Source organism: Chaetodon trifascialis, chromosome 10, assembly GCF_039877785.1.
Source record: "Chaetodon trifascialis isolate fChaTrf1 chromosome 10, fChaTrf1.hap1, whole genome shotgun sequence".
Taxonomy (NCBI): domain Eukaryota; kingdom Metazoa; phylum Chordata; class Actinopteri; order Chaetodontiformes; family Chaetodontidae; genus Chaetodon; species Chaetodon trifascialis.
Genome location: NC_092065.1, coordinates 22,351,532 through 22,364,854, shown reverse-complemented (window position 1 = coordinate 22,364,854; position 13,323 = coordinate 22,351,532). Strand labels below are relative to the sequence as shown.

At 42.4% G+C, this 13,323-nt stretch overlaps 1 protein-coding gene across 1 annotated transcript; it reads right to left on the bottom strand.

The window, feature by feature from the left end:
- Positions 1 to 3,082: 3,082 nt before the first annotated feature.
- Positions 3,083 to 13,026, bottom strand: LOC139337390 (myosin heavy chain, fast skeletal muscle-like). The gene is made up of 39 exons (XM_070971935.1): positions 12,820 to 13,026; positions 12,602 to 12,745; positions 12,346 to 12,502; positions 12,225 to 12,252; positions 12,036 to 12,144; positions 11,848 to 11,940; positions 11,696 to 11,759; positions 11,516 to 11,614; positions 11,318 to 11,421; positions 11,050 to 11,188; positions 10,786 to 10,904; positions 10,476 to 10,625; positions 10,217 to 10,387; positions 9,828 to 10,128; positions 9,651 to 9,721; positions 9,459 to 9,546; positions 9,208 to 9,325; positions 9,003 to 9,126; positions 8,594 to 8,730; positions 8,252 to 8,507; positions 7,921 to 8,163; positions 7,661 to 7,837; positions 7,437 to 7,582; positions 7,252 to 7,342; positions 6,769 to 7,158; positions 6,527 to 6,653; positions 6,327 to 6,445; positions 6,046 to 6,242; positions 5,687 to 5,870; positions 5,405 to 5,570; positions 5,141 to 5,265; positions 4,726 to 5,034; positions 4,430 to 4,633; positions 4,194 to 4,319; positions 3,925 to 4,095; positions 3,708 to 3,812; positions 3,525 to 3,620; positions 3,297 to 3,428; positions 3,083 to 3,103 (listed from the first exon to the last, which is right to left on the bottom strand). The coding sequence occupies exons 1-39, from the start codon at positions 13,024 to 13,026 to the stop codon at positions 3,083 to 3,085; spliced, it is 5,808 nt and encodes a 1,935-aa protein (XP_070828036.1).
- Between the last annotated feature and the right edge of the window lie 297 nt (positions 13,027 to 13,323).

The window sequence follows — 13,323 nt, the reverse complement described above, 5'->3', positions numbered from 1 at the left end:
GGTAACTTGTAATGTGAAGTAGTGGCTGGGCACAGTTAGCTTGTTTTCGACACTAAGGCTAACGGTACTGGTTGTCACAGCAGCCATGTAGATGCCGCAGGGAGGTGGAGCTTGGAGGTAGGGCATGAGTGCAGCGGAGAAGGAGGGGGAGTGACGTGGAACTTGTCTTGGTTAAAATTTTCAGGCTAAGTCTGCTCTCTTCTCCATCTTACCTACTGCAGCTTTGAGGAGTGTTGTGCACTTTTCTGCACAACAAAAGCTACAATTAAAAAAAAAAATCAAAGATCAACACTACAGAGTTAGCTTCTGTTTCACTCCTACAACTACCCTCAAAAGTTCACCTTGGCCCAGTGTAAACATTTCTTCGCCAGCTCTTGATTAAATCTACTGCTATGTTTTCCACAGTGAGTTGTGAGAGGATCTTTTAACATAACCAGAGGAGAAAAGCTTTAGTTGGCAGAGATAGGATAACCAGCATCATAGACATTAACACAACATCAGTAATATTAGCTCGACACATGCTAATTTGCCTGATGTTTTGCATGTTGTCTGTGAACTGCTGCATGATTCTGTGGACAATGACTGTAGCAATGGACTTTTGTGGCTGGCTGTAGAGAATGACCACATGAGGTACAATACATTACAACAGTTCTAGGAAGAAATTGAATCCTCCAATAGCCTCACGAACCCTCCAGCATCTTGCAGAGTGGTATGATCAAATTTGCCTGAGTCCCTGATGGTTTCAAAAAACTGGAGGAGGTCATCTTTGTGCTCCATCACAGTATTCACAGCATGACTGTGGAAGTTCCATCTTACTGTGCTTGCTCTTGAGAGTCTGAATGTTACCAGTCAATCAAGTGCACTGCTCTTGGGCTCTCCCTTGGGGGAAAAATGCCAAAGCATTGAGCCAGGTCAGAGAAGAGCTGACTAACTTTTAAGATGTGGTTAAGTTGGTGAGCATAGCAGTGGACAGTGTGTGCATTCACATACACATCTTGCACCATCTTCTGCACACTACCTGTGGCTCCCGTCATGGCATGTGGCATCATATGCCTGGGAAATGAGCTTGCTTTTCAGATCATCAGGGAGAATAGAGCTCAATCTATCCAGAAGTGCTTTGGCAATGGAATACGCTTTGGCACTCTGGAGAGGTATAAATTCAAAAAAACTTTCTTGCACTTTATGGGCATTGTCGTTGTAGAGGATCACAAGCACAAGCTGACACTGGGTGGAGACAAAGTCTGCACTCCTGATTTCTTCAATGATGTGCTCTCTTTAAAAACTCAGAGCAAGGTCGAGGCAGATGGCCGCCCACCCAGAGTCTAGTTCTGCTCGAGATTTCTGCCTGTTAAAAGGAAGTTTTTCCTCGCCACTGTCGCCAAGTGCTTGCTCATGGGGGAATTGTTGGTTTCTTTGTAGATAAAAGAGCTTGGTCTGTACCAGCTCTATATGGAAAGTGTCCTGAGACAACTTCTGTTGTGATTTGGCGCTATACAAATAAAATTGAAATTGAAATTGAGATTGAAAGTAGTCAAGAGGCTCTTTGTGTTCTATTTTAGATGTCCCCTTAAACACAGTGGTAGTTTGGAGATTGTGTTGTACAGCTCGACTAGTAATGCTGCAAAATCCACCGGTCCAGTGACAAACACCTGGATTTTCTGAGCATCCATGTTCACCCTGGCCACACAAGGCAAGCCGAAAGTCACCAAATACTTGACACAGTCTGTTCTTTAAGACAGGGTGTGCCAGTTATTTGTCAACCTCCTAACAATGATTGTGGCTCCCTGTTGTGCTGCCTTCATCAAGATGAGAATCAATGTTTACTCCCATGCCAGGTCACAACACATTTTTCATGTGGATCTTTGCTTAATCTTGTTTTTTTTTTTTTTTCATTATCTGTCAAATGCTTTAAATCATTCATACCTTTCATTATGATGTCCACTGGTCAGGTCCAAACTCTCTGATTCTCAAGAGCTTCTGTTGCAGAGTTCTTCTTTCAAAAGACATTGTCAGTGAATTTTATGTCTCCAGTTTTCTCTGTGACTTTGTCTGTTGCACAAGGCTTCCAACCATCTACGCTCGCAAACTCTCTTTGCCCTAATTCATGACAGATGCTTGAGGACATACCACGAAAGGCCACCTACTCTCTGGTCCCACCTGTTGGGTAGTGTTGTTTAAGTTAACTGTGTCTGCATGAATGCCATTTTAGCGCTGGAAAAGTGTGCCCAACAGGCTTCTATCTCTTGTATCGAAGAGGAGCAAACTGTGCATCTACAACTTATAATGAGAGTCAATGGGCAAAGACTCTTGCGCCACCTGTAACTAACTTTAGACAATAGATAGTTGTATTTGTATAGTTGTACTTGTATTATATTTGTAGATTTTTACCACATTTTGTAGTGACCGTCCTCAATTAAACAAATGTGTTTCAAAGTATTTTATTCTAAGTCAAGACAAATGGCGGTACTGGACAAAGTATTTTATTTCTAAGTTAAGACAAATGGCGGCACTCGACAATGCCCTGTCCAATGCCGCCAAAGGTATGTCTCGCTTCAAATATTCTATGGGACACCAGCGCCCGTTGTTCCTGGATCAAGAGGGTTAGATAGTGGTTCCATGATCAGTCCTGACCCATCTTTGCCACTGCCACAGGCTCTGAAGCAGCACCCACTCTGCTCTGCTCCACCAGATCCAAAAACATTGGGTCACTAGCAAATTATGAAGACCACACATGAGCTAAACCAACCATTAGAATACCACCTTCCACTTACCATAGAATTGTGTGGCTACCATTAAAAGATTAATATATTTTACAATTGTTTTTCATTTTAGTAGTGGTTGTGGTGCAGTCTTTCAGTTTTGTTGTGGCATGAGGTCACAGCACTACACAAGGAAAACAAGAATCACAAGACACTATGAATAAAATAAATAAATAATAATCCAAATCTCACATTTGCTCACTCTTTGAGGACACAATTTCATTAAAATAGCAGAGACAGAAATTTAAGATGAAAAACAATTTTATTGTGGTACATTTCACATCATATTATATGATTTGAAAAAGTCCATTGGCTGGAGTGCCTTACTCAGCTGCGTCTTTTCCCTGTAAGAAAATAAAACATACAATAAGTGCAACCAGTACATAGTACATACATGCACACTTTCACATCATGCTCTGTTTTGTCTCATTAATTTCATGAAGCAAAAAGCAATTATAGCATATTTTTGCATGAAATAAGCATATATAATGCAACAGAATTCATCTGATTTTTAATTAAGACTGTTTGAATATTTACCTTGCCAGAGTCACGGCTCTTTGCTCTCATTTTGTTGACCTGGGACTCAGCAATGTCAGCGCGCTCCTCAGCCTCCTCCAGCTCATGCTGGATCTTCCTGCACTTGGACAGATGAACATTGGCCTGCTCCTCCTGAAATGCGAGAAAAACATGTAAATGTTCAAAAAGGCCTACTAAGTCGACAATGCCATTGTATTAAGTTGCCTTTTATAAATGTTTTGTCCTTACCGCTTCCTCAGCCTGCCTCTTGTAGGCCTTCACCTTAAGCTGCAACTTGTCAACCAGATCCTGCAGCCTGGTAATGTTTTTCTTGTCCTCCTCAGTCTGAAATAGAAAAGAAAGATTTGTATGTTTAAATATTTAAATATGTTAGCTCTGAACTCTACATGAAAAATCTTTATCTTGTTGTACCTGATAGGTGAGCTCCTTCACCCGCCTCTCATATTTGCGGACACCCTTAACAGCATCTGCTCCACGTCTCTGCTCACCCTCAACCTCTGTCTCCAGCTCACGCACCTTCAGAAAATCAGAAAATGTTGATATTATTAACAATCCACGTGTCACATGCTTTCTTACATTTGTTCGAATTTGTTGATTTGTTGTGTAAATCTTAACAGCATTGTTTTACCCTAGACTCAAGTTTCTGGAGCTGCTTCTTGCCACCCTTCATGGCCAGGTTCTCAGCCTCATCCAGGCGATGCTGCAGGTCCTTAACAGCGACCTCCAGGTTCTTCTTCATCCTCTCCAGGTGAGCGCTAGTGTCCTGCTCCTTCTTCAGCTCCTCAGCCATCATAGCAGCCTAGAGGAGAGAGAGCATACAATGTTGATTGCAAATACCCTGAAAATAGACACATTTTGCCAGGTGTAAGATTAGGAACAAAAAATATTTAAACCTACATCAGTGATGGCCTTCTTGGCCTTCTCCTCTGCATTCCTTGCTTCCTGAACAGTGTCATCCACTTCATTCTGGATCTGGACCAGGTCAGACTCAAGCTTCTTCTTGGTGCTCATCAGGCTTGTGTTCTAAAACATAAAAAGATTTAGTTGCTGAAGTCATGACATGCCTGATTTTCACATCATTTAAAAACTGGTTAGATTTTTGAATTATTGAAAACATCATGGTGTTTGTTCACCTGAGAGTGCAGAAGTCCAACACGCTCACTGGCATCCACCAGCTCCTGCTCAGCGATTTTGCGGCTTCTCTCTGTCTGTTCCAGAGCAGCTCTAAGTTCCTCAATTTCAGCCATCATGAGACCGTTCCTACGCTCCACCATAGCAGCTTGTTCCTTGAGGTCATCCTGGGCTCTGACAGCATCATCAAGGTGCAGTTGTGCATCCTGGTGGAAAAATGTCAGGAACATATTCACAGCATGCCAAAATGTAGGTGTACTGACCACAGTCTGTGCAACAAGTCCATGTCTCACAATACCTTCAGTTGTGCCTGCACATTCCTCAGCTGCTTCTGGGATTCAGCAGCCTGGCGATTGGCATGGCTCAACTGAATCTCCATCTCATTCAGGTCTCCCTCCATCTTCTTCTTGATTCTCAGGGCATCGTTCCTGCTCCTGACCTCAGAATCCAGTGTGCTCTGCATGGAGTCAGTCACCCTCTGGCTGTTCCTCTTGATCTGCTCCATCTCCTCATCTTTTTCTGCCAACTTCCTGTCCACTTCACCCTTAATCTGGTTGAGCTCCAGCTGGACACGCAGGATCTTAGACTCCTCATGTTCCAGAGTTCCCTGGTGATATCAAAGAAAGAAAACATTCACCTCTTCCTTCAGACATATGATAAAACTAAAACATTTATCCCTGGTTTTTCAGAAGATCTTGCCAGAGGAAATGTACCTCAGCCTCTTCAAGAGCTGTCTGGATCTCAGCCTTCTCAGTCTCCACCTGCTTCTTGGCCTTCTCCAGCTCATGGATGCTCTTGCCAGTCTCACCAATCTGTTCAGTCAGATCTGAGATCTCCTCTGCAGAGAGAGCCATGTGTTTCATATTGTTAAGCTTCAAAATGTAAAATATGAATTAATGAAATATAATACCTATACATACAAATATGTTTAATACGTTTAATAGTGTAGTTGCTAATACAATCTGGTAAGAACGTACGTTGCAGGTTCTTGTTTTCACGCTTCATGGTCTCCAGCTGATCCAGAGCTTCCTCATAAGAGTTCTTCATCTTGAATAGCTCAGTGCCAAGAGAACGAGCCTCCTTCTGAGCTCCCTCAAGCTCTGCCTGACCCTCCTCGTACTTCTGTTTCCACTCTGCCAACACCTGAATAACACAACCAATACAGTTCAGTTGGTTATGTAGCAACAAAAAGACCATTAAATATGTATTTCACTGTTTGAAAAGTGTGGAGACACAAAGTACTGTGAAAGAAGTGTTACCTTGTCAAAGTTCCTCTGCTTCTTGTCCAGATTGGCAGCCAGTCCATTGGCCCTCTCCACATCAATCATGAGGTCCTCCACCTCACTCTGGAGCCTCTGTTTGGTTTTCTCAAGAGAAGCACACTTGGAATTCACAGCCTCGATCTGCTCCTCAGCCTCCTGAAGGCGCTGGGCCAGCTTTTTCCTGTTTGCAAAAGGTAGGATTTGTTTTTTCATATATGAAGTAGAAATACTTAGATATACAAAACACATAAGAGAGCAGTCCTGAAATGTAAAATGTCTGCCCCAAAATATGATTCGATAAGTTTGTTTAAATGCAAGTATTGATACAAGCAATTCATGGTTTGAACATGACTCACTTGGCTTCCTCAAGCTCTTCAGTGCGCTGGATAGCATCAGTTTCATACTTAGTTCTCCACTGAGCCACCTCACTGTTGGCCTTGGACATTCCTCGCTGCAGCTCAGCCTTGGCCTCCTGCTCCTCCTCAAACTGCTCCCTCAGCAGATCACAGTCATGGCGGGCTGACTGCAGTCCATGGGCAAGAGCATTCTTGGCCTGGTGTGAGAAAAAACTTTCAGTGTGAAAAATGTCTAAATAACAAAAGTTGAGTTTGTCAGTATACACTTAACGTTTTCTTACCTTAACCTCCTCTTCAATCTGCCTCTTCAGCTCCTCAATCTGCTGTGTGAAGGCCTGTTTGCCTCTGGTCAGCTGGGAGACAAGAGCCTCTTTCTCCTCAATTTGACGACTGAACTCGCCTGTGTGAGATATGGCATGACACATTAGTTTCTGCTACGTTTCTCGATAATACACAACAGTTTGCTGATGACCTTACATACCATTTTCTGTCAAGAGACGTGCTTTCTGTGCACCAATGTCGTTGATTTGACGGACATTTTCATCATTCTTGGTCTTCAGTTCGCTAAGTTGGTCCTCAAGAGTACGGCACATCTTTTCAAGATTTCCCTAATGAACAAAAGACACATCAGATCAGTGGTCATATTTTATTTGTAACATGAATGACCTCATGTACTGTAATACATCTTCTTCTTATTGAAATAACATTTAATGTATTGTGTACCTTTGCTTTGGCAACAGCCTCCATGTTGCTGGAGAGGTCATCAATTTCCATCTTGTATTCACTCTTTTCCTTCTCAAGCTTCTGCTTGACACGCTGGAGGTTGTCAATCTGCTCTCCCAGCTCAGCAACACTGTCAGCCTGCTTCTTGCGAAGAGCAGCAGCGGTGGCTTCATGCTGCAGAGTGGACTCTTCCAGGTCACGACGAAGCTTCTGGAACTCAGCTTCACGCTTCTTGTTCATCTCAATCTGAGCAGCTGTGGCACCACCTGCCTCCTCCAGCCTCTCACTGATCTCCTCAAGTTCCCTGGAGAGATCAGCTCTCTGCTTTTCAACCTTGGCACGAGCAGCACGCTCAGCCTCAATCTCCTCCTCCAGTTCCTCAATGCGGGCCTGTTGAATGTAGGTGTGTTGTCTGTCAATAAACATTGACTACACAAAATAGGAAATGATTGCAGAAATGTTTTGTGGAACACAATGTGTCACCTGAAGCTCCTTGATCTTCTTCTGAAGCTGAGCACCCATTGACTGCTCATCCTCAATCTTGCTCAGGAGCTGACTGATTTCAAAGTCCTTCCTGTGAAAATAATGGATAAACGACATAGTAAGAGCTCATGCAGTTGACCATGATATTAAAAAGAGAAGTTGTACAAATTCAAAAGCAACATTACTTTTTCGTTTTCTCCTCAGATTGCTGCTTGTCATTCTCAAGATCCATGATGGATTCCTGGGCCAGTTTCAGATCTCCCTCCAGCTTCCTCTTGGCTCTCTCAAGGTCCATACGCAACTTCTTCTCTTGCTCCAGAGAACCCTCAAGCTGATCATTAAAATGAGTTTTTAATTATCACGTTCAAGAGGAATCTTGCTTTGCAAATCCAAGTGACTTTGAACTTACATCATCCACTTGCTGCTCAAGCTTGGTCTTGGCCTTGGTCAGAGTGTTGACCTTGTCTTCCTCAGCCTGCAGGTCATCAAGTGTCTGCTGATGAGCCTCCTGAAGGGCTTTCTTTTCCTTGGTCAGCTTAGCAATGCTCTCATCCTGAGAGGCCATCTCCTCGGTCAGGTTCTTGACCTAAGTTAGCAAGAAAGATGTTAGGATTACATGGTAATCCTTAAACATGACTTGATTTGTGCAATATCTTAATATTTACAAACCTTGTTCTCAGTGGCATGCTTCTCCTTCTCCACTTTGGCCAAGGTAAGCTCCAGGTCATCAATATCCTTCTTGAGCTCAGAGCATTCATCCTCCAGCTTTCTCTTCTTGGCAGTGAGTTCAGCATTGATTTCCTCTTCATCCTCCAGTCTCTCAGTTGTCTCCTTGAGTTTGGCCTCCAGCTGAATTTTACTCTTGATAAGTCCCTCACATCTCTCCTCAGCATCTGACAGATTCTCTGATTCCTAGTTCATATGATGGAAATAGGTACATGTCAGCACATCAGCACTGAAACAACAAAAGAAAGCACAGCTGCTTTTGATGTGTACTTACAGATGCGACTTGCAGCTGCAGATCATTCTTCTCCTGCAGAAGGGACACCATCTTCTCCTCCAGCTCCTTCTTCTTGGCCAGGGCAGCAGCCAAGTCTGATTGCATCTTCTCATAGTTCTCCTTCATCTGGGCCAGCTCCTTCTCAGTTTCAGCACTCTTCAGCAGAGGCTTGATCTTGTAGTACACCTTCATCCATGGCCAGTGTTTGACATTCATGAATGAGCGGACATTGTACTGAATGGTATAGATGGCTTCCCTGTGGACAAGAAATTGCTGTTATGAATAATGATGACTCTCCCGATTTTCCATACCATCTTTCAGAATTTCCTGTTTTCAACATGCCTTCTCTCCATCATCTTCACAAACTCCTTTCTCATGAGGTAACCACGACAGAGAGCCTGAGTCATGGTGACCAGAGCTGCCAACTTGTCATCTCTCATCTCCTCAAGGGTACCCAGCAGACCAGCCTTGAAGAACACCTGAACGCCAACAAACAAAAATGAGTGTCAAATGATCTCAGATCCTCAATATCCTCCCCGTAAAGCAAACAACAACAAAAGTGTCGCCTAACGCACAAACCTCATCGTTCAAATTTTCAAAGGCAATGGTCTGACACAAATTCATTCCATATGAAATATTCTGTTCTATTACTGGTAGATATAATGCATGTCTTTGCATGTCAGTAGAAAAACACAACCACATCCACATTGGTATGGACACTAAAGTATCTGAATACTATCAATGTGCTTACCTTGGTGTGTCCAAATCTGTACTGGTCATGATCAACGTCAATGGACCCAAGCAGCTTCTCTGAAGCCTTCTTGTTATCAATGAATTGGCCCTCAGGGATGACACTGGCATTCAGCACCTTGTACCTGTCACAAAAGTTAATGGTCAGTGCGAGCATTTTCTTTTAACATTGTGCATCAAAATTGTATTCCAATATCAATTCATACCTCTGCTTGAAGTCACCATAGAGGATTCTGCTGGGGAAACCTTTTCTGCAGATTCTGATACCCTCCAGCACACCGTTACATCTGAGCTGGTGGATAACCAGGAAGTTCTCCATCAGACCTGTTAAAAAGACATTTCTTAATTACGTCTTTGAGTAAATGGTCTCTTTGTTGAAGCAGCACAAAATTAATCAAACCATAACAAAATAAAGCCACTCCTCAAAGACTCTATTTAGAGTATGTTTTCTATGTACCTGGAGTCTTTGACTCATTGGGAATCAGGCAGCGCACAAAGTGAGGATGGGTGCTCCTCAAGTTGGTCATCAGCTTGCCCAAGTTCTCCTGTAGATCCAAAAAGATGACTCTTGTCATGAAATGTTACAGTAGTGTGTCTGAGCATAAACTGAGATATGATTTTATAACAAGTTTAATAGTTAAAACATTACCCTGAACTGAGAGGACACAGTCTGCATAGAACCACCCTTCTTCTTGCCTCCCTTCTTACCACCACCAGTCTCTGTTGAAAATTGGGAGAAGACATGTTTTGTTAGAACAAGACATGAAATTTACATGAATATATGCTTTAAAATAACAATATGAGTTTACTGTAGTTAATGTCATACCCTCAACAACGGGAGGATACAAAAAGGCCAGCAGTTTAACTGAGGATTTCTGGTACAGCTGCACAACAGACTCATTCAGTGGATCCTTGTTCTTGTCCAGCCAGCCAGCGATATTGTAGTCCACGGTTCCAGCATAGTGCACCAGGGAGAAGTGGGCCTCAGCCTTTCCCTTGGCTGGCTTTGGCTTCTCAAATGCTTTGCATTTGCCAAGATGCTGGTCATACAGCTTATTCTTGAAGGATGTGTCTGTGGCCTTGGGGAACATGCACTCCTCTTCAAGGATGGAGAAGATGCCCATGGGCTTGAGAAAAGTAGGAAGAAGTCTTTAATTAAGGGACACATTCGTTGAAATGAAGAAGAAGAATTAGATCACAAAATTGAATGGTTACCTTTTCAATCAGCTCAATGCAGGCAGCCAAGTCCATGCCAAAGTCAATGAACTCCCAAATAATACCCTCCTTCTTGTACTCCTCTTGCTCCAGGACAAACATGTGGTGGTTGAAGAACTGTTGCAGTTTCTCATTGGTGAAGTTGATGCACAGCTGTTCCATGCTGTTGAACTGCGAGTGGATAAGTAATTAGCAAATCTCTTACAGACAATGAGAATGATTCTGTTATGAATGCTGAATTGTTGGGAATGAAGCTCACATCAAAGATTTCAAAGCCAGCAATATCCAGGACACCAATGAAGAACTGCCTTGGCTGTTTAGTGTCCAGCATCTGGTTGATACGGATGACCATCCACAAGAACATCTTCTCATAGATAGACTTGGCCAGGGCAGTCACTGAGTTCAGCACCTGAATGAAAACAAGGATGTGATGTGATTAAAGTCAGTCAGATGTTTTGCCAAATGCCAGTTTACTTGTATTCTGCAGTTTTAATGAAGTAAATGAGACAAAAGAATCAAAAGTGAACGCCAATTCAGACTTCAGGTTTATACCAGAACATCTCAATTACCTGAGGTACAGTCTGTCCCTTGGTGACAAACTCATTTCCGACCTTCACTCTGGGATAGCACAGAGCCTTCAGCATGTCAGCAGAGTTCAGACCCAGCAAGTAAGCAACCTTGTCAGCATCTGAAAATAGTTCAATCATTTACATTTAATACATATAGTATGTGACCCTGGTTGCCGATTATGATGTAACAGAAACCAGTCTGACAAAGAACTTCTCTGATGTTGTTCCCAAGATATTCAAGTTGCGCTGACATAAAATTCTCACCCTCTGTGCCATCAGGCTCAGCCTGCTCCTCACGCTGCTTCTGCTTGAACTTCATGTTACCATGGTGGAGCACAGCACCAGTCATCTTGTAGATGCTCATCTTCTCTTCACCACTGAAGCCCAGGATATCAATAGCATTCTGTGTTGAAGAGATGTATCCACATAAAACATTATCACTGTAGAAAATGCATGTAAGAGAACAGTTTTAATATTGTGTTTAATGAACAGAATGTTTTCTTTTTAATATTTTGAAGTGAAGGTCACTCACATCAGTGGCTTCCAGCTCAACTTTGTCATCAATGCTGGCCACAGTGATCTGACCCATACTGCACATGGGGAAGTCGTAGGGGTTGGTTGTGATGAGTGACATTTCTGGAGATATAAACAAGGGTAATAAGGTCAATAGATTGTTGTACATGAAAACTGTAAGTACGTTTAATAATGTGCAAGAACTCAATCTGTTTACCAATCAGTTCAGGTTTGTGGTTGGTCATCATCTGGTAGAAGATGTGGTAGCCTCTTTCATCAGGAAGCTGGAATGTCACTCTAGACTTCTCCAGCAGATCTACAAATGTTGGTCATAAGTCACAGCCTGGACAATTTTCGATTCAGTTGTTTTGCATGGACTCTGAGAATTGTTACTTACATGTCTCAATATCAGCACTAGACAGTTTGCCAGTTGTGCCAAAATGGATTCTGATGAATTTACCCTGTTTGGAACAAATGGGTTTTCAGCATCCTTCCAGATGGACAATGCGTAACAAGACCTATCTTGTGTAGAAATATCTCCATACTTACGAAACGAGAGGAGTTGTCATTCCTCACAGTTTTGGCATTACCATAGGCCTCCAGCAGAGGATTGGCTGCAATAATCTGATCCTCCAGTGACCCCTAAGATCCAGGTTTAGAATTGATATCAGAACATGACTGGAGAAATATTCTGTCCTTAAAGAACACTGAATTGCAATCATCAAACAGTTGCATGCTCCTACCTTTGATGTGTCCTGCTTCTTCTTATCTCCACCAACTGAGATTGTTGCAAAATACTGGATGACACGCTTGGTGTTCACAGTCTTTCCAGCACCAGATTCTCCACTAGGTATAAAGACAGACTTTTGAGAATTTGATCAAGATATTTGCTTTTGTCAAACAAAGTCAACAAATGTTTAACTTACGTGATCAAGACAGACTGGTTCTCCCTATCTGTTAAATGACAAACAGCGGGATTAACTCTTTTTTTCTTCAACAGAAACATCATATACTGACAAATTCTACATTGTTATGGCAGTGACTTACCAGTAAGCATGTTCTGATAAGCGTTGTCAGAGACCGAGAAGATGTGGGGTGGAGCCTCCATACGCTTCTTGCCTCTATAGGCACTAACAACTTCAGCATCATACACTGGAAGCCATTTGTAGGGGTTCACAGTGGCACAGAACAACCCAGAGTAGGTCTGAAAGTGATAATTGAGATTGAGCAATTTACTCTATATTTCCTTCAAGTATGGCCATTTTGCAATATTTGTCATTTCTCAATAGGCAGATTGTCTTACGTAGATCATCCATGCTGCATAACGCTCTTTGAGGTTATACAGCACAGAGGCTTCATTGAGATGGGTCATCATGGCCATGTCCTCAATTTTGTCGTACTTGGGAGGGTTCATTGGAGAGACGTCATCTTCTTTAACTGTCCTCTCCTGGAACCGGACATATTATGTGTGAGAACTGATCATATTGATTTGCTGGTTGACTCTTACTTCATGATACCAACCTCTTGAGTGTCCAAGACTTTGACAGTGACTTTGCCACCATCTTTCTTGACGATAGTTCCCTTCAAGTACAGTTCCTTGGCATCAACAACATAGCAGGCAGACTTGGCATCAAAAGGTTTGTTCTGAGCCTCAATTCTCTCCTTCTCTGGCTTCCGGAGGTAAATGGCAGCTTTGCCATAAATGGCCATCTCTGCGTCCGTACTCATGGTGGCAGTTTATTTCTATCAGGTATTTACAAGTAGAAGCAATGTTATTCATCCTCTTCAAAACTTGTGTCTTCAAGTCTGACTGAACAGCACAGAATAACTGAGTTTAAATTAATAATTAACATATCCTTATCAAATTGTTGTCTGCATCATTACTGTACAATTGACTTAACCTTGACTAGTTGAAAATATGATATAGCAATAATATCAACACTAATGAAAAATGCAGCTGAATAAAATGTTTCATGGAAGATATACACAAATAAAAGATCTTCATACCTGACCCTCTGTTTGTCA